The 23,571-nt window shown below is 40.4% G+C and overlaps 2 protein-coding genes across 4 annotated transcripts; one reads left to right on the top strand and one right to left on the bottom strand.

Annotated features, from left to right (window-relative positions):
- Window positions 1-626: 626 nt before the first annotated feature.
- On the top strand, window positions 627-15,200 carry rbm28 (RNA binding motif protein 28). 3 transcript variants are annotated; one of them, XM_084555116.1, is made up of 20 exons: window positions 627-885; window positions 4,813-4,959; window positions 6,362-6,468; window positions 6,548-6,623; window positions 6,709-6,801; window positions 6,914-6,985; window positions 7,108-7,198; window positions 7,286-7,521; window positions 7,625-7,691; window positions 7,844-7,953; window positions 8,050-8,123; window positions 8,261-8,396; window positions 10,106-10,170; window positions 10,487-10,645; window positions 10,801-10,950; window positions 11,086-11,160; window positions 11,277-11,406; window positions 12,008-12,146; window positions 13,567-13,681; window positions 14,956-15,200. In XM_084555116.1, the coding sequence occupies exons 2-20, from the start codon at window positions 4,854-4,856 to the stop codon at window positions 15,094-15,096; spliced, it is 2,142 nt and encodes a 713-aa protein (XP_084411242.1). In that variant the 5' UTR covers window positions 627-885; window positions 4,813-4,853; the 3' UTR covers window positions 15,097-15,200. The 3 variants fall into 3 exon arrangements, with proteins under 3 accessions (XP_084411242.1, XP_084411241.1, XP_084411240.1); XM_084555115.1 differs by lacking the exon at window positions 627-885 and adding an exon at window positions 3,532-3,748 and having other exon boundaries at window positions 6,365-6,468; XM_084555114.1 differs by lacking the exon at window positions 627-885 and adding an exon at window positions 3,532-3,748.
- Window positions 15,201-16,114: 914 nt separating this feature from the next.
- LOC311495825 (leptin-like) lies at window positions 16,115-18,005 on the bottom strand. Its single transcript, XM_084555441.1, is given in 4 exon segments — window positions 16,115-16,476; window positions 16,579-16,742; window positions 16,745-16,762; window positions 17,789-18,005. Coding segments are annotated over 4 exon segments (564 nt in total). The 5' UTR covers window positions 17,829-18,005; the 3' UTR covers window positions 16,115-16,134.
- Between the last annotated feature and the right edge of the window lie 5,566 nt (window positions 18,006-23,571).

The following is a 23,571-nucleotide window of genomic DNA, read 5'->3' as shown; positions in this document are numbered from 1 at the left end:
CACCGATTATCTTCTCAGCTGCTCTCACCATGCACTGGAGGGTCTTATGGCAGGATGCGGTGCAGGCGCCATACCACACAGTGATGCAGCTGGTCAGGATGCTCTCGATGGTGCCTCTAAACCTAAAGTCACTTAAATGAAAGTTATAGAACTAAAGTATTCACTTTTTCAGTTACTACTATAAGCAAACATTAATTTAGACTCTACATTATAACATTGCTTTTTTTTTCTTAGTTTGTACGGTATTTTAAAACCAACTCTTCGATTACATTTAGATTCCCTCTGGAGTTTGCTACGAAGCAGTCCGAATTATTGTGTGTGAAGTTCAGAGCAAACACTAAGCTGGCAGTTGGAAGGAAAAACTCCCTTTTAACAGGAAAAAATCTTGAACATAACCCAGGTCATACAAAAGAGTGAGATAGGGAAGGGACAAACGGAGGACTGGGGGAGAAGAGAGCGACAGATGACTTGCAACCGGACAAAGCATACATGCAGCATATATTAAACATGATACAAACAAAGCACATAATGATAGGTGATGAATGATACATGGGAGATAGGCGGTGAATAGTAGTTGAAATGCGCTCAATGCATATGGGAAGACCTCCAGCTGGCTTGGGCCTATAGCAGCAGTTTGCTTGATAGAAAACTAGCTGTTATAATATAATAGAACCAGGAGACACAGCCAAAATGGACCACGATGATTAAACTACAACACTGAGACGAGTCACACTGGTGTGCCAGCTATCCTCCTCTCCACAACCTTTTTTTTTTTTTTCAGAGCAGCAACTTGTCAAGACTTGTCAGCATGGCTATCAACGATATGATGAGTTTGTGCAGGACTACGACTTTGTTAGCTGTCCTCCTTGGGCGCAACGCACTGAGGTAAGTCTCAACATCTTCATGGATGTTAAAATCATCCACTACAATGCCTTCATCTGTACAAAGCAATCAGATTAAAAAAAATAAAAAATCTACTGACAATGAACAAATAGAAACTGTATGAGGAGCCGGTAGACCACAACAAGTAGAACAGGTTTTTGTGCTCAGCAATTTGGATGTGAGAGATGTAAGGCTTTAGAAATAAGTTATAACTTAGTTTAGGTTCAGGATTAACTAATATGTCAGAGTGGAAGAATTACTTAATGAGTTAATTTTTGAAGTGACTTAAAGAAAACTAAACAAACTTAAATAACCCACTGAGGTAGTGTGCGGGTGAACTAGTTCGGACGCATGTTCTGGGATAAACAATAAACAATGTCCTTTGCTGTATATACACCAATCACCACAACATTAAAACCACCCCTGGTGCCATATATTTCCCAGATAAGCAACACACATCCACCTAGAGATCTAGATGATGTAAAAGAAAATGTGATTCATCAGAAAAGGCCACCTTCTTCCATTGCACCCTCGTCCTGCTCTGATGCTCACATGCTCATACTGGACACGTTCACAAACCCATAAAAAACTGTGTGTGTTTTCTGACACCCGCTATCAGAACTAACATTAACTTATTCAAGAATTTGAGCTGCAGTAGTTCCTCTATTTGATCAAATCACAAAGGCCACACTTCACTACGCACATGCATCACTGAGCAGATCTGGGACAAAAAATAAATAAATAAATAAACGTCCCAAGGCATTTTGGACCAGACCGGTCCACCACATTCGATAACACACACCTTTTTGGCCTTTTTGGTGTCTTGAATCTGTATACCAACCGTGCAACTCTTTAAAACCACGTACCATAAGCCATGCAATGCGTTAACGGGAAATAGTGCGAGTGGACACATTAAATACTTCCAAAAAGTGTCATTTATTAACACTACAAAAATGTATACTCCACCACTCCATCACAGTAATGAATCTTAAAGCAGCATTCATCCATTTTTACTGTTGAATACCCTTTGCACTACTGGACTTTTGGCAGTTTGTTGTGGGTGGTGATCCAAAAAGTTCTGTAACATAGAAGGCTCAGGATGGGCAAAGTAATCTATGTCCTCCTGCTCGTTGCTCTCCTCTTCCTCACTGACACATTTCTCTCTCTCTCTCTCGCACACTCTCCACTTCTGGGGATGCTATCTCACAAAACATGAATAGAGACTGTGGGCTGAGTTTTTCTTTTTACATAAGGATGCAGTCAGGTCCAGAATTACTGGATTGTCTGATAAACACACACACATCTGCATTGGCATAACACTGGCAATGAACAAAATGATGTCATTTTAAAAAGTGTGATTTTCTTTCATTGTAGCCTACATTGTCTTTAAAAACTGCCCCAAACTAATTTTTTTTCCAGGCCTATTAGTTAAACAATTAATAGCCTAATAAAGGAAATTATAACATAAGCAATAGACAAAATGCTATGATTTTTAAAAGTGAGTTTCTTTCATTTCTGTACATCGTCCCTAACCACTTCCATAAAAACTGCCCAACACATTTTTGTAGGGCCAAAAAGTAGCTCAGTCTTGGGCTAGCCTACTCACCCCACAATAATAGTCTAATAATGAAATTAGACCGCTGCCTGCTGACACTGTTATTGTTGGTGAATGGTGGTTTTAAAAACTGTTCTCACATTCAAGACAATTTAGTTCAGGATGGAAGACATAAAAGTAGCTACTAACCTAGGCTTATTTTCTCATCCAGTCAGTGCAAACAATGTCTTATAAATAGCCGCTAGTGGTAAGGACGTTAGATAAGTTCACTGCCATCAGCCACGGGAGCTGGTGATGGACCTGCCGTGGCAAACATGTCTGTAATTTTGGCACATTTGCCAGCGTTTGCTTGAAGAGCAAGTTCCCTTTTATTTTTTTTTCTCGCAGTTTCTCTGCGCCTCCTTTGCGTTTTCTCTCCATCTCAGAAGATCCTAACAGATAACGTTACGTTCCTCCTACATTGCACTGCACACCGGCGCACCGAGCCAAAGGGAGAGATGTTTCATGATATGATTGGTCCAGCCCCGTGTCAGTGAAGAAAGTAACCAATGGGCCGCAGACCAGCGTGTGTCAAGCGGCGGTGGTTGGGAAACCCTTGCGCTGACTTTTATTTTTTATTTTTTAGCCGAATGCATTACGCAGGCAGGACCAACGCGAAAGGGTTGGTCTTTAACAATGTGACTGCCCAGTGTCAATCGGGCCGCTGATCTACAGGCTTTATAGGCCAGTCAGACCAATGTGTAAATTAAAAAAAAAAAAAAAAAAGTGTCGGGACTGTCGGCACACCAGGTAAATGCCCGCTGTGCCAGATGGCCAGTCTGTGGCCAGTCCGTCCCTGAGCCGATTCACTGCTTTTCCACACCCGGACCAATTTTTGTGGTATGTCATCGTATTTCCATGTGTGCGTGTGTGCTTTTTAGCAGAGCTTCGTATTCCCGAAGGAGATGCATTTATGATAAGAAAACTAAAAAATAAATCGGCTACATCGCCAAATACAATGTTTCGCCAAGACAGCGAGGGGCGCTATTTCAAATCCTTTTCTACCAAAAAAAAAGAGTATCTCCGGATTTCCGCTTTTGCTTTGCACATGTTTACACACGCTTCTTCCGATTAGATAGAACCTTATAACGAATCTTGTAATTTTGATTGTTTTATTAAGTAATAATTAGCTAGCCTGTAGCTAGCATCGAGCTATGGCAGCTCAGACCTTATTCGTAAATGGTCTCCCCGATTCTGCGACAAGCCAAAATCTCGAGTCCATATTCTCAGAGATCGGTCCTATTAAGCAATGCTTCGTTGTCAGAGACAAAGGTAATTGTGTTACTCTTTCATTCCAGACCTCTTCGAATACAAATACACTTATCGGTGGTGTAGTAATCGAAAAATGCACCACCTCCTACCTGTCAGTGTTATTCCCGTTGAGATGTTTGTTAGACATTGATCCGTGTATACTTTGGATCATTGATGCATATATATATATATATAATTGGTACGTCGCATATTTAGATTATATAGATTTATAGATATATAGATTTAACAAGCCATTGTTCGAAATTTAGTTTCTCCAATCAGGTTTTGACATTTCTGTCCATATAGTTCTATAGCGACATACCACATTTCCATATAGCCAATCCTTGCGTCGCCACATCCCACTGCTCATCAAGAGCCCACGTGCAGCGTTTTATTTATTTACTCTGTGATTTCATTTGATAGTCTTAAATGTACAGTATGAAGGTTATGTGTTGACACCTGGAACTTTTGCTTATGTCTGTAAAACACAAGCGGCATCCCCCTCACTAGATTAAAGGATTCTCTTTCCTTATCTGGTCAGACACCAGTGGCATAAAAGTCTCAGCGTATGGTGTGGGAAGGTTATATACTACTGTGATGTGGGTATGTACCTCTAAAGCAGAATTACCATACCATCAAATACTCTTGAATCTCAGTGTATCTCACATATATCATACAGACTGGGATTACACAATGTGAAACACTTTTACAAAGCTTGCGACAAATTTACATTTCAGAAAACAAATTAACAAGACACGAAACACTTTTACCAGTCCCGAAACAAATTTACAAATGTCAACCATCAACCGTAAAGGGAATGTACCAACTCCGGGGTTGAACAGGAAGTGAGAACAGGAAGTGATAATAGGAGCGGCCAATACGAGTTGTTGTCTACAGTCAATGGTTGTTGTCGTTGATGGACAGCAGTCGAGTGATGTTTTGCCCATTTTGTGGCAAACGCATGAGCTGCGTAACGCGGTTTTGTTTTTCGTAATCGCTAATTTTATGATATGTAAAATGTAACCTCTCGGCCACCGTACTTAATAGTTGTTGATCGTGATTATCTCTTTGTATTTCTAACCCAGGCACGGAAAAATGTCGGGGTTTTGGCTACGTCACGTACTCCATGGAGGAGGATGCACAGCGAGCCATGAAAGAAATAAAAGAATACGACGGACAGAAGGTGTCTTTGTCGGTGGCAAAGAAGAAAATAAATGACAAAAAGAAAAAAGGTTTGTATAAAATACCAAAACTTAATATGAGTGCTTGCAGAATGAGCCTGTTCACCTGACATTAAAGTGTTCAGTGTGACCCAGGAGTCATTGAGCTCACACCGTGAACAGTGTGGTAAAATCACATGCATCTTTAAAGGAGAAAATGAAGCACTCAATTGAATAAACAGCATTTATAAAAAATAGAGTTCTGCTCATCAGTATATAACCCACATGACAAATGTTGCTAAATAAAGAAAGAAATAATATGCCCGATATGTTTTTAGCAAAGGCGCCCCCAGCTTGCCGTATTATGCCTCATACGTCACAGAGTTGGTTGGCTTGGCGACTCCGACAGTGGTAGAAAGTGATAGCGAAAGACAGATAGTGGAAGATAGAAAGCAGAAGATAGATTGTTTTAGTCAGATAGTGAAAGTGAAAATACATTAAGTGAAAAACACACAGTGAAATATAAAGAGATGTCCGCCGGACCAAGAGACGAAAGCCTTAAGTCCCTCTTTCCAATTTCACCACCTATAGCTTGTCCTCCACTGATCAACCAGCCTACTGTGACAAGAATAGCACAGAGGCGTTAGTCCGCCGCAGGGGCAGGGCGCAAAAACGAGCCAGCAGCCGGGCAAGGAATGAATAGGAAGTGGATTAGTCAAACAAAGTTCAAAAAGTCAGTTTTCAACTAAATCTATCGCAGAAGATCTGTTTGGTACGAACATAATCGCCTCCATACATGTCTTCAAACAGCAACATGCGAACACCTGTTGCCTAATTCTCAACCCATCAGAGAAGCACACATCTCCAAGCCTAAATATTACCATTGCAATATGGTCGTCGGATGGCAGCTTGGCTAGAAAGTATTCACATAAAACTCACGTCAATCCTGACATTGTTTAGTCAACAGAGACGAGCAGACGCAACTTCCGAACAAATAAAATAGCAGTGCCACATGTCCAAACATTAGATAAACCACAGATATTATCCCCAATTCCGTTATCGTCCCTAAAGTTGTCTTGTTTCTCCCGATTACGCGTCCTGCTGAGTATCTTACTATTGCAACAGAGTGCTGAGCGTCCGTCCAGGAATTCCCCACAGGCTTTACTGTTTTTTTTTAATCACACAACATTTTGGATCTGTCCATATTTCAGTTCCTGGTTTTATTCACAACCAACATGTCCATAACATCACCAAATCAAAACTCCGTGACGTAGTAAATGACATCACTTCAAAATGGTGACTCGCTAGCTAGCAAGCTAGGTAGAAATTACGTAAAATAAACTTTCGGAACTTTTAAAGTGTTTTTTGTAATCTAGTTCGCAGTACCAGGACCAACACGTGTACATCTCATTTCACCTTTAATGTCAGGTTTGAATCTATATAACCCTCATAACCTTGCACTTCTTTCATTCAGCAGGTAAAGAGCCAGCTGCTCCGCCAAAGGAAAAGGAGTCAAATCCCAAGCACATTAAGAAAATACTATTAAAAGCCAAACTCATTATAAGGAATCTCAGTTTCAAGGTACAGTATTTGGCACGCTTGTGAAATGCATCAGCACTGATGCAAGTGTTTGCTGACACATGTCTTGTTTGTGTTTCAGTGCTCAGAGGATGACCTTAAAACGATATTTTCGAAGTTTGGAACCGTTCTTGAGGCCAAGATTCCCCTCAAACCTGGTAAAACCTTAGATTTCTTGCTACAAATAAGTATAACTAGCACGTTGAATTGTTGCCTGACACTTTTTTTTTTGTTTTTTAATAGATGGGAAGAAGAGAGGGTTTGCATTTGTCTTGTTTAAGACTGTGTCTGGGGCTGCAAAGGCTCTTAATAGTATGAACCTCAAAGAAATACAAGGTGAGTGAGGAAAAACACCCGAGTTTCAAAGTTGACATCTTAATTGGGAAAAATGCATTGTTTTTAATTCAATTTGCATCATGCTGAATTATAACTATTGTTTTATTCGTAGGTCGACAGGTAGCAGTTGACTGGGCCGTTCCAAAGGACAAGTTTATTGCCACCCAGCAGGCTTTAAGTAAAGGTAATAATTCACAGAAGCCTACCACTCTTTTATTGTTTAAATATTTGTGTGTGCTCACTGTCAATTGAATATGTCTACGCATCAAAATCATGGTAGTAATCACTAATTTGTTGATTCTGTAGGCAGTGAGAGTAAAAAGGAGACAAACGCAGACAGTGACACTGACGACGACGAGGAAGAAGAAGAGAAAGCAGCCCCGCCTCAAAAGAAAAAGTGTGAATCTTAAATGTTTCTGACGCTACGAATTTGCTCCTAGGTGTTGAACTTCACCGGTTAATTTTATGCCAAATCTTTCCACAGAGTTGGTTCGAAGCCAGCTGTGCATGAGGCAGAGGAGTCGGAATCAGATGATGAAGACGGCAGCGAGGAACAAGATAGTGAGGAGGAGGAGGAAGAAGAGCAAGACGAGGAGGAGGATGATCGTGGTAGCCTTGATTCAAATGATGATCAAGATGACAGTCAGGATGATGATGATGATGATGATGAGGAGGAGGAGGATGAAGATGATGATGAGGAGGATGAAGATGAGGAATCAGGTATAAATCCTTACGTTTTCCATATTGTTGTTCATCATTGCAGTATTGTCTTTGGTTAAAAAGTTGTTTTGATAAATTCTTACTGCTCTTTTTTTATCTGTAGCTAAAAAGAAAACCTCTAAGAAAATACTTCCTTCAGACGTGAAAGAGGGCCGAACCATTTTCATCAGGTTGGCGTTCCTAATTTTTCGTCATCTTACATTCACTTTAGTATGCCTTGTTTATTCACAAGTTCTCCTTAAATTCAAACTCTCTCAAAGCAGCCGTACTCAGTCACATATGTGTTGTTTCTATCCCCATTCATTAATCTGATCTGATGCAGGAACTTGTCCTTTGACACGGAAGAAGAGGGCCTTGAGGAAGTTCTCCTGCGGTACGGAGAGCTCAATTATGTAAAGATTGTTCTCCACCCAGATACGGAACATTCAAAAGGTCAGTCAGCTGAACTCGGATGAAACGTTTTTCACATTTTTTAGTTTGAAACTTGAACTGATTTGCTTTTTTTTGTCTTTTAAATTATATTGTCAGGTTGTGCATTTGCTCAGTTTAAGACTAAAGAGGCTGCAGACAAATGCATAGCTGCAGCACAGGATGAGGCTGAGGTAATATACAATCAAATATGCATTAATATGGATTATTTCTCTCCAGTTTCTGCCTTTTCATGGCATACTGTTTTGTCCTGATTGGTGTAATGGGCTGATGCTGCTGCCATGTTTTAACCCTGGTTTACTTGACGCAGAATGGCGGCATCCGTATAGATGGCCGAAAGCTGATGGTCGTTGCGGCGGTGACCAGAGAAGATGCCGCAAAGTTGAAGGTCGACAAAACAAAAGTAGAAACGGGCACCAGAAACCTGTACCTGGCCAGAGAAGGCTGTGAGTAAACCTGTTTTGACCATAAAAGACCGTAGAAATACAGACAATGTGTCGCCATTTCCTTGCACTGGCCAAACTGACCCTATTTCCCCGGAGATACGGGCAGCCACGACCACACTTCTGCCAAACTCACAGGCATTTTTGTTTAATTAAGACTACGCTCTGCTCTATCTCCACCAGTTACAAGGACATGTTGAATTATACACTGTACTTATTTATTTATTTTTTGCAACTTTCATTGTCCCATGGGACGCTTTACGGAGCTTTATGGTAGTTGCCATTATGTCACATCTGTTTCTATAGCGTCAAAAATCCTTGAATCCTTGAAATAACTAACTGAAACGAAACTTATCCAAACAGTTGACACATGAACATGCATCAACATTATATTAACTACCTAAAATGACAGAAACCATCCTTTAAATAAAATTATCTGACGTTTATTTTAGTTTTGTGGTTTGGCCCAAGTCCCATCCACTAACATGGAGGATACTGCAGCCAGCCACCAGGTGGAGCTCTACTTGTTCTGGCTACTGTCTATGATTTTAACTTGTTCTTTTCTCATTTAGCTCTACCACTTCTACACATTATTTTATTCACATTTTTCTTATTGAATCTCACTATGTATTCAGTATTGTACACCTATAGTTCCAAATATATGACATATCATCAGTTCCATGTTATGTTACAAAAAAAGAGCCATAAAAATAGGCAAATTAGTCAAATTATTAATAGATGATAAATCCCAGATCGTCATATATTGGCTACAAGTTGTTTTCTGTTTCACAACAGTCGGACGTTGCAAACAAGACAGACAGGCCAAGGCAGGTGCCCATTTCACTGTAAATTAGTTTTGGATGCTATGTTTTATGATTATTTAGGAGTGACTAAATAAGTGGCTCAGTTTACTACTGCGACAAAGAGCTAATGCCAGCCTCAAACTTAATTTTAACACACCTGAAGTAGTAGTTATTTATTTTAGGTCTGCCAAAAACCAAAGCTCGCTTTAAAATTAAAGGACTTTGTTAGCCTATAAAGTTTAGAGCAAAATAAACTTACCATGTGTATCCAAAGTTGTTTTCAGCTTCCTCAGTTCTGGATCTCATTTTCTGTAACCGCTTGTCCTCTGGAGGGTTGCGGGGTGGGTTGGAGCCTATCCCAGCTGTCGTTAGGCGAGAGGCAGGGTACACCCAGGACAGGTCGCCAGTTTATACAACTGTACTTGCAAGAGCTGTGATTGGTCCGCTTAGTAGCGTATTTCCGGCTGCTTCTCCATCTCCGCAATTTTCAAATTGATTGTTTTTGACCAGTGAAGATGGAACAAAAATGAACCAGACTGGCAAAAAAGACACACTGCCGGCTAGTGTTTGGGTGGCGTTTTTACCGAGCGAGCAATACTGAAGTGACTAAATGAGCCTTAAATGTGACAAACCAACAATGAGAAATGACTGAAAATTATGATCCGTCATGTTTCTTCAGTTTTGTTTGATACTGCTGTTTTTATATAGTATACTGTATGTAATATACGTATTTTGTTTCATTGCCAAATGCGTGAAGTGAGGTTTATCCTTTATGCTACATGCTTACGCTCCTGCTTATTTTCAGTCAGAGAATATCAGCTTTGATATTCATAGATTGTTTTGATATGTAATTATATTAGTGGTTTTAAAGGGTCAGCATTTATAAGCTCTTCTGGCTTCAACACCTAGTGATCCGTGCTGGAACCAAGGCTGCAGAGGGCGTACCAGAGGCAGACATGATCAAGAGAACCAGAGTGAGTGCATTTTCATTTACTTACATTTTCCATACAAAGACTTGTAATGCAGGGTAGTTAATCTAGTACTCACATTACATTAATATTAGTCACACACACAGCCTGTGTTTGTTAATGCTCAATGTATGCAGTTCCTCTTCTATTTAACAGTTCCTTGTTTATTTAAATCCAGGCATTATATATTATTTATGTTTTATGTTCTTATTTCTTGCTTAGACTTTCATGTTTTTTGCACCTAACGCCAAAACTAAGTCCTTGTACGTGTGAGCGTATGTGGCAATAAATAAAGTTCTGATTCTGACTTTCCTCTTGTTAGTTTGAAGAAGTAAAGAGGGCCAAGCTTCGGGACATAAAGGTGTTTGTGTCCAAGATTCGCCTGTGCGTCCATAACCTGCCCAAGTCAGTGGACAATAAAAAACTCAAAGCACTCTGCCTTCAAGCTGTTAAAGGAGCCGCGGGAGTCCGCATGACAGAGGTGAGATGATGACCTCGTGGTTAGGGTTATATTATCATTGTGTCACAGCAGAAAAGAAATAGTTGAGTGGTGTTGATGGATATTAAAAAAGCTTCCCAGTAGGGGGTGTTGTTGGCACTCTTATTCATGCCGTTTGTGTCTTTACATAATTTCAGTGTCGGGTCATGTATGACAGAAAACCAGAGAAAGGTCAGGTGATGGGACAGTCTTTAGGATATGGCTTTGTTCAGTTCCGGGACCACGAACATGCTCTCAGGACGCTTCGCTACCTCAACAACAACCCTGAAATCTTTGGCCCACACAAGGTACGTTTTGTACAATAATACGCAGATGTATTTCAGCTTTTTTCTTCTTCGTCTTCTTTTTAAACAGTTACACATTTCTCTTCCTCCTCCACATGCAATCTTGTATTCAACTCCAAATTTTGTGTCATTCTGCAGAGACCCATCGTAGAGTTCTCCCTGGAGGACTCGAGGAAACTCAAAATAAAAGAAATACGGCATCAAAAAAACAAGGTGAGTTTGTACTGATTTGTGTGATGGCGGAGCCGCCTGTTCAAATTGGACAAAAAAGTCATCTTTTTCTTTTTTGATTAAATAAATGGAAAGTAACCCTGCGTTTATGTTTGCAGGAATTTTTCAAGAATCGACAGTCACAAGGAGGAATGAGGCCTCAGACACAAATAGCTGGAGGAGGAAAAGAAGCAAGAAAGGGTGAAAAGAAAGCGCAGTCTTCATTAGAGCAAAGAGGAAAGGACAGAGGTAAGAAAATATTGTTTGTGTGTTTACATATTTGGCCGAAGGGCATGGGTTTCCGGATCAAATTCAGTATGGATTGATTTAGAGATATCTCAGTTAATTTTGCTTGATTATGAAAGAAAAATTTAAAAAATCACAAAACTAATGTTGCCACTTTTTACACATGGCTTTGCTTTTGTGCAGCTGTTCTGTCTTCTTACCTTTTAAATCTAAAATGCTACCTTACAGCAGCTGTCCGGCCAGGGCTTTAGCTTCTGACATGTTTTGGAGACTATCCAGGAAACCACATTTATTTAAAAAATCAGTCCAAGTATTTTTTGAGTCGATATTGGCTCTCTCGAATAAAGAGCGATTTGAATTTGAAAATCTACTGTTTTAAACCCAGCCATATTAAGTGTTTGAGGGTCCAGTGGGCTTAAAATGTGACAACCTTGGATATGTGATGAAAAACACCTGCTTTGATTCCTAAATGCTCTATTTTATCCCTACATTGGATGAATTTCAATAACCATGTAAAAAGTGAATTAAGAATTTATATGAAAAATATAAAATAAAACGCCTGTTACACTGAATAAAACACTACCTGCTTTGCTGTGTCTATCAGGTAATCCTGAAAGGGGGAAAAAAGAGGGAAACTTTTCAGGCTTCCAAACACAGCCTGAGGTCGAGCACGTAGATCTGCAGAATGGAAAGAAGCGAAAGAAGGTGTTGCACTTGCCTTCCCATCGCGGACCTAAGATCAGGTACGGCTACTGGTCACCTTTCTACAATGCACTCTCCAACAGTTTGAACGGTCAGAGATGTCTTGACAACAAAGTTCACAGCGCAGACATTTTGGAGATATTCTGCCATGTGTCCCCAGACTTTTTAGTGACTACCGTCATATTATTTTGTTTGGATAAACCATAGATTATATTCATATAAAGATAACAGCTTCTCACAAGAGCTCCCCTGGTGGCTGGCTGCAGTATAGGACATAAGCTCCACCTGGATGGGATGTGGACCAAACTAAAACTCTAAAATACACGTCAAATAATTCTTCTTCTTTTTTTTTTCTTTTTTTCAAGGATGGTTTCTGTCATTTTAGGTAGTTTATATAATACTGATGCATACTCAAGTGCCAAATTTTTTGGATAAGTTTCTTTTTAGTTGTAAAAAAAAATAAATAAGTACAGTGTATAATTCAACATTTCTTTGTAACTGGTGGAGGCAGAGCAGAGCGCAGTGTGACTCAGTGTGACTCAGTGTGGCTCAGTGTGGCTCCACGTGACTTCCAAGATGGCGCTGCCCATATACCCGCCAATACAAGGAAGTGCCGACACGTGGTCTGTATTACATACATTCAATACGATAAACACACAACACACATTTTGCTCACAAGAACATATTAAAATACTGCAACTCACCATTATTGCGGGAGTGGCTCGTTGTCCTTCCACTAGATCGCCGAAAGATATCCAAAGCGTGTTTGTACTAGTTGCTCTATTCCTTAGCTTAGCCGAGTTTGATTCAGAGCGCCGGCCGAAATACTGTGCCAAAGTCCAGTGTCATTTGCAAGCCCGATGAGTTGATCTTTCCACATGACAAAGAACATATACAGATGAGTCACAGAGCCATTTGTCTGCCTTTCCTGGGTCATCTCCGGTTAAATTCTGTAAACGGCGCACTGCTGGTGGAACAAGGTCCTTCCTCCCTCCGCTTCTACCAAAAACCCGTTTAATGTCCTCTCGCTGTCCCGCCCAATCCAGTACGGCTTTAAATGTGGACACGTTATCTGCCAACATAAAGGCATCCTCTTCCTCTGAAGTGATGAATTGAGTTTAGTTTTTCTTTTGTTTGAACGTTTCATCCGGTGGTTCCTCGAGGTTTGAAAGACATCGTGTGCCGCTGGCGGAAGTGAAGCCGGAAGTAGAAGCAAAAATTAACCTGACTTGCAACAAGATCACCCACTAGTGTTTGGGTGGTGTCTTTACAGAGTGAGCCAGACAGACATATTGCATAAATATCATAACATGGCGTTATAGTCGGGTAACTGGAATAACCAGTTTAAGCTGTTGGATATAATCAACCCTGAAAAAAAGACTTGCATGAAAATGTATACTTTATCTCCTCACTGGTCAAGTTCTGATTAAGTTACAGATTGTAAACTGTTGTCATTTGCAGAATGCGTGATAAAGGAAAGCAACAGGTGCCACCAGCCAAGAAAGCGAAGCATGGATCCAGCAGGCAAGACCATAAAAGACGACAGATGGAAAAGCCGACACAGCCCAGAAACCAGGTTTATACAAATTCTGATTTATATACCTTTTTGTAATCTGTAGACATAGTCATTAAACGTCTTACAATGAAGAATATCTATGGATGGCGGCACAGTGGCGTGGTGGTTAGCACTGATGCCTCACAGCAAGAAGGTTCCTGGTTCGAATCCATTGGGCTGACTGGGGTCTTTCTGTGAGGAGTTTGCATGTTCCCGCTGCGTCTGCTAGGTACATTGATGATTCTAGTTCTCAACTAGCCGTAGGCGTTAGCCACGATAGACTGGCGACCTGTCCAGGGTGTACCCTGCCTCTCGCCCAATGACAGCTGGGATGGGCTCCAGCCCTATGAATGTATATGGCCTGTTGCATCAGAGTTGTCCTGTATCGTCAGAGTGACACGTTGGCATTTGGTGCCACCTTCTGAAAGTTCAGTGAAATTACGACAGTATTGTTGATGAGAAAGCAATTTGGATCATGTTGTCTATTAAATATAAACTTTTTATGTCTTACACAAATTTCTGGACATGATTTTTGACATGTACAAGTAAAATGTCAAGAAGCTACGAGGAATTTGAGCCCATCCCCCAGCACAGATCCAGTTCAGTTCTGTGCTGTTGTTACTTTGTCCTTTCACAACATTTCTATTGGATTAGGATCAATATCTTGACTTAGTCATTCCGAAGCTTTAAATAAAGGGCCTTTAGTTGCTTAGAAGTTACCCCGGGTTCCTTTTTTGGTGTGGTCTTTGTTGGCCAGCCACTTCTCTGGAGGGTAACAGTCATCTTGAATTTCCTAAATTTGTTCACAATCTTGCGTGACTGTGGATTTGTGGGTTACAAACTATTTAAAGTTGCCTTTGTAACCTTTTCCAGCCTGATGAGCAACAACATTTCTTTCTCCGAGTTCCTCAGAAAGCTAACTTGTCCGTGCCATCATACACTTAAACAAACATGTGTTGTGAGGACCCCCTACTGACGTAAATCCAGTGATGATTGGAATTGTTTTTTTATGATGAATGGAAAATTCTTAAAAACACTCTTTTAACTTTTTTCATGATATCGGCAAACGACAAGAAAATGTCGTCCTGTTTCGCCTTTCTTTGAATTGCTTTTACTTTTTAGAACATTTTTCTGACATAACGTGTGTGTGAGATATGGTTGATAGGACAGTAACACATTGGGATCAGTATAAACAATTAAGTATGTACAGTACAAAAGTATAAAATAAGTGCCAGGATGTATTAAAGGGGTTGGTCACTCTAGTAAAAAGTTGTCTTTGTTTTGTTGTTTTTCAGAAAGTTAGAATGCCGAAGAAGAATGTCAAGAGAAGGGACGGGGACCGTTTCGACAGCCTGGTGGAGCAGTACAAGAAGAAACTGATGGGCAACGGCAACAAGAACACGGCTGTCAGAAAAAGCAAATGGTTTGATAGTTAATTTTATACTTTATGTATGTAAATACGAAACAAAATACAGCGACCAGAAGTGGTCTTTTATATGTCACATTCTGAGATTTCAGAGAAAATAAAATGTTGTTTTCATCCTTGTATTAAATCCTTATTGTTGCAGGAGTCCTGATATTAATGAATTCACTGGGGAAGCTTTCATTACATTCACTTCTTTTGCTTTAGTTTTTTTAACGGGAGTTCATCATAAGGCGATAGCTCTGAATAAACACTTCCCACATCCTAAGCATACAAATGTAGCAAGAGACCGAACACCCACATATGACATTATACATTAACCTGGAGTACGTGTCTTTTTTTTCCCCCCAATTCATTGCGACCACTCTCGGCTCATCTTTAACCTGTTACACAACTCGGACAAACCTGCATGTGACAACACCAACAACAAAAAAGATCTTGTTAAATATTTATTCATGTTTTAAATCCAATAGTAATACAAAAATAGTGCAACGGTACAAAAAATGCACACAATGTCATCTCTCAAGATAAATAGACATTTTGGAAGATCTGGTGATATTGCACTGAAATGAAAGTTGCCCTTCACCCTTCCGGTGCTTGTAGTTCTCACACAAACACATCTGTTGTTCTTGGCATGTTTCAAACTGATTTCCAGGTATTTACAGAGCAGCCGGCACTGCTTATTAGGGCATTTCCTCTGGCTGCAGTCACTGGTACGCTTGTGATTCAGCTTAATTATTGAGCCCATGTAAACGTCAGGTTTATCACTCCGAGCTCTTTGTTGAGCAGCGGATCTGTCTTTGTATAAAACATAGATCAATTCACATTTCTGAGGACTGCATTCATGTTGCAAACACCTCTATGGAAACATAATGCTTCATACAAAATACATATTTTCTTAATACAGTATATAACCAAAATGTATAAATAAAAAATATTCAAGAATAAATTTCCTTCATATAAAAGTTCAACATGGTGATAATATTAAGTCAGACTTGCCCAGCAACCAGACCAATAACTTAAAAGTATTGCTCCTAACGTCCATCTCATCTCAGCAGGTCTTTAGCAGATCCAGTTTATTTTGCAGCCGATTGAGGTACTCCTTCACCCTCAAGCAAGCCTCGATGCTCACGGTGTGAATAAACTCTTTTTGACTCTGTAGCACCAGCAGCGGCCCCGACACTGGGGGCTTTGACCGTGGCTGGTTGCAGAGCTCCTGCTCCTGCCTATACTTATTGAGGTAGCCCGTCAGTGAATTTAGGTCGTTCTTGACCAGGGCAACATCGTCAAGGGTGTTGGAGATCAGGCTGTTGTAACCCTCCAACACAGTCACTATAGAGGATAATCCATCCAGATCATCGAAAGGGGGGCTGAGTGTCACGTCAGGAGGATACTGCAGAAAAAAAAAAAAGTTCAATTAAGGTTCATTCAAGAAAACAGAACAACTCTTAGAGACACTCCAGATTCTGTCAGCGTAAACTAGAACTACAAGTACCTCAACGTTGTCCAGCCTGACCAGCAGCTGTTTAGCCATAAACTTCACTTTTGCCTTCACTTCTTCCACTGGCCGAGGAGCTGCTGTAACAGCGTTTAAGATCTGAAGCACAGAAAACAGGAGGGCCAGCTTGTGGTTCATGTCTATGGCGTTTCCGTGGGTGCACAGAGTAGAGCTGGTATTTCTGTGAGAAGAATGAAATTTGCCGTGATTAGCAATCACGAAGGATGGACACACAGATGGATTTTTTCCTGGGAGTAATTCAGTATCCAGTGGCATCGTTACACAGAGACAGGAGGAATTACAGTCAACAAAAAGGGTCAAAAATAAATGTCAGGGACATTGAAAAGTGTATAAAAGCAATATACAAAGTATATATACAAATACAAGCGTGAATATATAAGAAGATTGTTATACAAAGTGTATATAAAATATATTAAGTATATATAAAATATACAAAGTATATAAAATGTATTAAGTAATATATTAAGTAAAATATACAAAGTATAAAATATACAAAGTGTATATAAAATATATTAAGTGTATATAAAATATATTAAGTGTATATAAAATATACAATATACTAAAATATATAAATGCAATAATATGGATCTGAATATATGTGGTAATATAACTAGATATTGTGTACAGTATATAGTGAGCTATATAAGATATTAAGTTGTAAGATCTCCTTTTAACACTGTTTACATCCATCTCTCTCTCTCTTGCTGTCTCACCGTTGTGTCATCTCACTAAAGCAGACAGGCACGAGACCACGTCTGTATCAGCAGTCTCTACCATCCAGTAATTTACTAAAAAATGTTTGTCCATGACAGCAAATACAGACACCGGGGACTCCCTGATGGCATAACGGGTACAAAGACCACAGACTTCAGCGGACGCTTTCAGTCCCATCCACCCCCCATGATCCAAATTTTAAGAGTAAAAGGGAGAATGAATTAGTTCACGAGGCAAAAAACACTTAATCTATGAAAACTCAACAGCTGCGTTCTCTCTCAGACGTGGTCCACTACTCACGTTTTACGATTCCATTTTGCATTCAAACCCCTCAAAAAAGCTATAGCAGACTGATTGATAGATACAGAGAAAGTGTGAAAGCAAACACAAATAGCGTAAGAAAGATGGGAGAGTGGGTGCCTAAGTAAAGGACTGAGAAGTCCAAAGAGATGGAGAGGAGAGTTGACCTTACCTTGGCTGGTGTCTTTGTGTATGCCACTGTTAGGCTCCATCAGGGTATCTTATAGTGGAGGGCTACTGACTCATCTATTACTCACCTCTCGCCGACCCCCTGTTCCCTCTTCGTCCGCCCCCTCACTTACCTCTCTGCGTCTCATACCCGTGAATCCCCCGGTGGTGCTGCAGGACACAGGAGGCAAGCTGAATATACATTCGTTTTTGGGAACTACTTCTACATATTTGATTGACAAGAGAAAAATAAATCGTTTGTTAGTGTTCATTCGTTTTTGGAAGTAGCCATGTTCATAAAGATGTTTTCTCTTTAAAGAAAGTTAAACAAGTGTCTCACAGTGGCAGCCGAGAGCAGAGATCATCTGTTAGGTGTTTGCTCAAAGATGTTTAATGTCACATTTTTTGACAAAGTACTCACACTCCTTGCCCAGAATTGTACAGAATTACCCAACGCAGAACTTTGTATTATGTCCAGAATTGCACACCCCCTCAATTCTTCTTTGTTTGTTTTTTTTTTTTGTTTTTTTTTTTTATATAATTGCATCAGATTAAAACAGCTGTGCAAATATACACACAAGTAAACAATGGGTGCACCATAGCAGAAAATCTGATGCAAACTCTGACAAAATAAAAGTGAAATGTAAAAGTCCAGATAAAACCTGACAATAGAGCAGTCGTTTGTAAAATGGAAAAATTTCTCATTTTGAAGCAGTTACACAGAGCTGAAACGCTAGACTACCGACCACTAATAGCTACAGTACACTTTGTAATGGTCAGTATTTATTTTGGATGTGTCACCCACAGTGTATTTAAGCACATCTGTATAATGCAGCACTAGTGAAAGTCAGAGCCAAAGTAAATAAACTAAATCGCTGGCCTATGCATTTCAACTAGGCTCAAGAATGACTTCACTAATGTTTGAACATTTACAGATCCTAAATGGCTGACCTTTTCCTGGTCAGTTCGACAGGTGTCGAGGGTGTGATTAGTGACCAAATAGTTCTATAAAAGTTGTTGTTGCTTAATATGAACTACATAACCTAATATGAGAGGCAACATCCATTATTAACCTTTCATTAAATAGTTGCTGCACATATTGTGCACAGGAGGAATGCAAACCCATAGTTATGTTCAGTTACACCCATCTTTTTTCTTCCTAAAAGCAGCTATTTTTGGAAGCAGATGTCTGCTGTTGCTCCACAGAGAAAGAGTGGGGAGAAAGTTTCTGTTTCTCTGAAGCGAACACAAAGGCAGAGAGTCCGAGAATCTCTGAGTGTTGAATCCACCTGGAACCGCACTGGGAAATAACGGTAAATTACAGTGAACTGATTATGACCATATGCACGTGGAATCTCATTAAGAGATTAACAACGCTGTTACAGTCATATTTTGGGCAGATTATGCAACATGAGATATGTGATAAGATCTAGGAGGACATATTTTGGCGAGGAAAAATGACAGCGTCATACTTTTGTTTTCAACGGGAATAGTGTATTATTCAAGGAAGAAAAGCTGTAAGGAATGCAGAGAATGATAACTGGACGGTGGTCTTATAAATATTGTTGGTGTACCGCGTCTGGTGGTGGTTTGGAAGCAATCAGTACCTGTGTGGATTTCATGGCAAGCTAAATTTAAAAAAAATTTCCTGACATCTGGATTGATTTAAAACGGCCTGTTTGTTGAATTAAAGATTCCGCCTGCCCGTATGTGACGTCTCAGGATACAGGAAACTTGTTGAGATAATGTAGTTGGTCATCCTTGACTTGGCTACGGTTTGTATTTGAGGCTTTTTATCAGATGTATCCCACTCAGTACATCTCACTTGTAAACAAACAGGACTGTTGTGGTGCGTTTTATGTTTCACATGGATCTGTTGTGTTAATGGTTTGAGATTATTTGTAAAATCTTCCCCATAAGAGTTATGAGTCATTATTAATGCGTTCATTTAGCCCCAAAAGCCGAAACAAACCAGCTTGTGTGATCGGAGTGGGTCAATCAGACTACTGCATCCCGCTCTAAGAAGTCACCTCCTGGAATATGACAGAAGGACGCTGCAAGGCCTCATTAATAATTCATGAGGACTTTGTGTCACATGACTTATGGGAGCTTGTGAGTCACATCCTCAGAAGAAATGTGTGGCCCTCTTTAATCAAACTCTGCACACTTGCACAGACACTTAAGATGCATGGAACACCTCCATTAACCCTTTAAGCTTAGGAGAGAGGAATGTAATGGCTTTACCAGAAAATGGTGTTGAATAATATGCAGGACATGAGGTTCACATACAGCTGGCGACCTGTTCCATGCAGCTCAGGCTGAGCCCATGTTAATGGGCCTTGCACAGTATCATATTACTTGTCCAGAGGCAGCATGGAAACAAGGAATTCCGCTCAGCAGGACCTATCTGGATGAGTCACAAGAATGACGGGAATCTAAAATCATTGATCCTGCTTGTGCTGTTTTCAAAGCCAGACGTTCAAGTGACGCTAACACCATAAAACTGCTCTGAAAAGACCTGAATCAGCACATCCTTTCGAGCCAACATAAGTATGAGTCGGAGTTCCGCAACAGTCCAGTCCAGAAAATAACACGCACAAGCACAGGCTAATGTGAGCCACTACAGAGCAGTGAAAGGATTTTCACACTTGAGTGAATTCATGCAGATTATAACTCGTGACATGTTATGCAATGTCCAAAATGTCTCAGGGTTCGTCTGGCGCTGATGCTCTTTCCCATCAGCATATTACCAGGAGGCGCTTTTATTTCTGTGAGCATTAAATCATTCATTTATAACACACTTATGGTAATCCTTCCACCAGCCAGCCAGTTCCCCGAACTGTACAAGACTTTATCAAGTTACTGAAACTGACTGTAAGTAAGTCTTGTTTTCTTGACTTTAACTTCTGAATAAGAATTTTACACTTTTATGCAACTATTGTTTATTAAAGTCTATTTAAATGTTAGTATTGATAGTAATACTGCATAGACACTGATATTGTTAATTCATAGTTGACCGTAACGACTTAAACACCACATCTAGAGCTGAACGCTAATGCGAACACACTCTGATAGAGGTGCGGAATCATCATCTTACTAATTAGGGGAAGGTGGACTTATCCCCAGAGTATTAATAATACCATCAGTAGTATCAGTATGTTTTGCTTTTCTTGTAATTCAAGTAATTCGGAAGGGTAAGACATTAAATTCATCATAATGGATTGTTCTCTCTGACTTACTTAAATTACCATCTTTAATTCATCAGAGGTGTTTTCATGCTGATCCAGAACATGTCATTTCTGGCCAGAGGATCAAAACTTTGTGACTTTGTGATAGTACCTTTCATACTAAGCACAGGAAGTACTAGCTGCTAAACCAGATCCTATGCTACTTTACATTTTTTCTTGTATGCACTGAGAAGTTGAGCAAAACCACAATTAGACTTTGTATTTGTGATACTCTCTTTCTTCTTTCAGTGAAGTCGAGTGATTCATGATCCGCGTGTGGCCTCTGCTCCTGCGTCCCAGCTTGTGTAATGATGCGACAGACCTCTGATTGCTAATGAGCAGATCTTAATGTATGAAAGTCGGCTGATACGTATCAGGCCCTGTGAACAGACCGTGAAACATTTCCTTGAACAGAACCAGCAGGACGTGAAGGGCCGTTAAATAACGATGTGTAGACGCTGCCACGTAGTTCGGGGTCACAGTACCACCTCCAGGCAGACGGAAACGACAGTGAAACTAAATGTTAGAGGTATCGATTCTTCTTAGTGGACACCACATTTTTACACTCATCTCATGTTATACAATTACTTGTATTGGTTTTTGGTATGACATACACAGAGGGAATATTGTAAAGTACTTGTACATGTGAAAAATGATGAGGACTGACTAGGCCTCACCTGCAGAAGGGTTCCCACTGTGGGCTCTTCAGCCACAGCCATCACTCTGAGCTCAGCAACTTTGCTGTTTTTTGTCCTCCTGGATAGTAGGGCCATGTCTGGTCAGAGTGGGGTCACTGCCACATACTGTGAGAAGACAAGCTTCCTCTTCAGGTCCACACTCAACTTCCAGTCGGAGGTGCGTTGCAAGATACAAGGTGGGTTTTTGGCCGCCCGTGCTGATCTTGCGAGCCTTGTCCCCTTCCCTCGCAAAGGTTATGGCTTTGGGCGGTTGGGCCTGCTTGTTGCTGGCTTTGTGATTTCTGTCATTCACTGCTTACACTGAAATGACAATAAGACGAAAGCTCTCTTTTTGCCAGTGTGGACTGACGGAACCGTCTTCATGTGGACATGTCGGTTTTGTTTTGATATAGACTTGAAAAGGACTTTACTGATTCTGTGGAAAACTGCGCTATCCAGTAGCATCTGTAGACAGGAGTAACCACAAGTCGCCATCACCACGTCTTGAATACAAAGTATAAAATTCAAAAAGTGTATAAAAATGTATAAAAAATGTGTAAAATGTGCAACCAACTTCCTCCTCGGCCTGTCAGTGGAGCAGGCCTGAGTCAGAGGTCTTGACAATTAATCTAAAACAACAGAAAGCAGACAGAGTATCAGTCACGGGACGGGACAGGGTTGGTGCAGTGGTTAGCACTGATGCATCACAGCAAGAGGGCTCTGAGTGGGTGTGTGACTGAGATCTTTCTGTGTGGCGTTTGAATGTTCTCTCTGTGCCTGCCTGGCTTATCTCCAGGTGCTCCGGCTTATTCTCCCACAGTCCAAAGACATGCAAGATTAACTGGCGGTCCTAAATTGGCCGTAGGTGTGCTTGTGCATGGTTGTTTGTCTCTTTGCGTTAGCTCTGTGATACACTTGTTGAGGGTGTACCCCGCCTCTCGCCCACTGCTATCTGGGATAGGCTCCAGCCACCTTCACAGACCTTCTGCAGGATAAGCAGTCATAGGTGACAGTGTTGCCAGATGGAAAATGAAGAATACTGTAATGTCGCTTTAAAATGACCGTACTATTGTCTCTACTAAAAGGCTTGGCCATTTGAATGAAACAACTGCTTATTCACTGTTAGTCAAATGGCAAACTATCGTATATTTGCCCTTTTCTATCGTATAGTCACTGAAACTATCATATAAATACGATAATTATCCTATATCTGGCAACACTGGTAAATGATGTCAACAGGAGACCCGAGACTGAAGAGGAAGTCAGCAGACGTGAGTACGCTCTCTATACGTCAGTCTGAAGACGCACCTCCTGAGCTACATCTGGAGTGGTTTAAACACTTGGGAATCATAAACCACGACTCACGAAAAAGAGCAACCAGATAAACCACATTCACTGATTGCAGATGTTGAGAAAGTCAACACAGGGAACAACAACAGTGGCAAAAAAAATCTTATTCATGCCTTCGTCACCAAATTACACAACACGGTTGGCAAAGCTCTTCTCAAATAACGAGACCTTGATGGAAGTAAGACTTTCTGGAAACAATTTGGCCGATGCTGATACTGATACTGATACTGCTTTTGAAGTACGTGTTTTTGTTTCTCCGCACAAGTTCACTTATACGGATCAATAAATAGATAAATTTCAAGTTTAACAGTAACACAGAAACGAGGATTGTGCATTCAAGTTTTCCATACTGTTCTGCCAAGAGTAGTTGTGATATATAAACAAATTTAGACAAACGTCATGAAAACTGTCTTCTGCTTTTAAATCTAAATCAGAAACACACAGTTTAGCTACTGGGGAAGGTAGGCTGTCTAAATCTGTTTGAAGAATCACAGATATCCTGTGCCGTCTCATTTCCTCCATGTAATCCCAGG

This window comes from Chelon labrosus (assembly GCF_963514085.1).
Source record: "Chelon labrosus genome assembly, chromosome: 11".
Classification (NCBI taxonomy): Eukaryota; Metazoa; Chordata; class Actinopteri; order Mugiliformes; family Mugilidae; genus Chelon; species Chelon labrosus.
The sequence above is the reverse complement of the archived record's forward strand: the minus strand, read 5'-3'. Positions and strand labels throughout refer to the sequence as shown.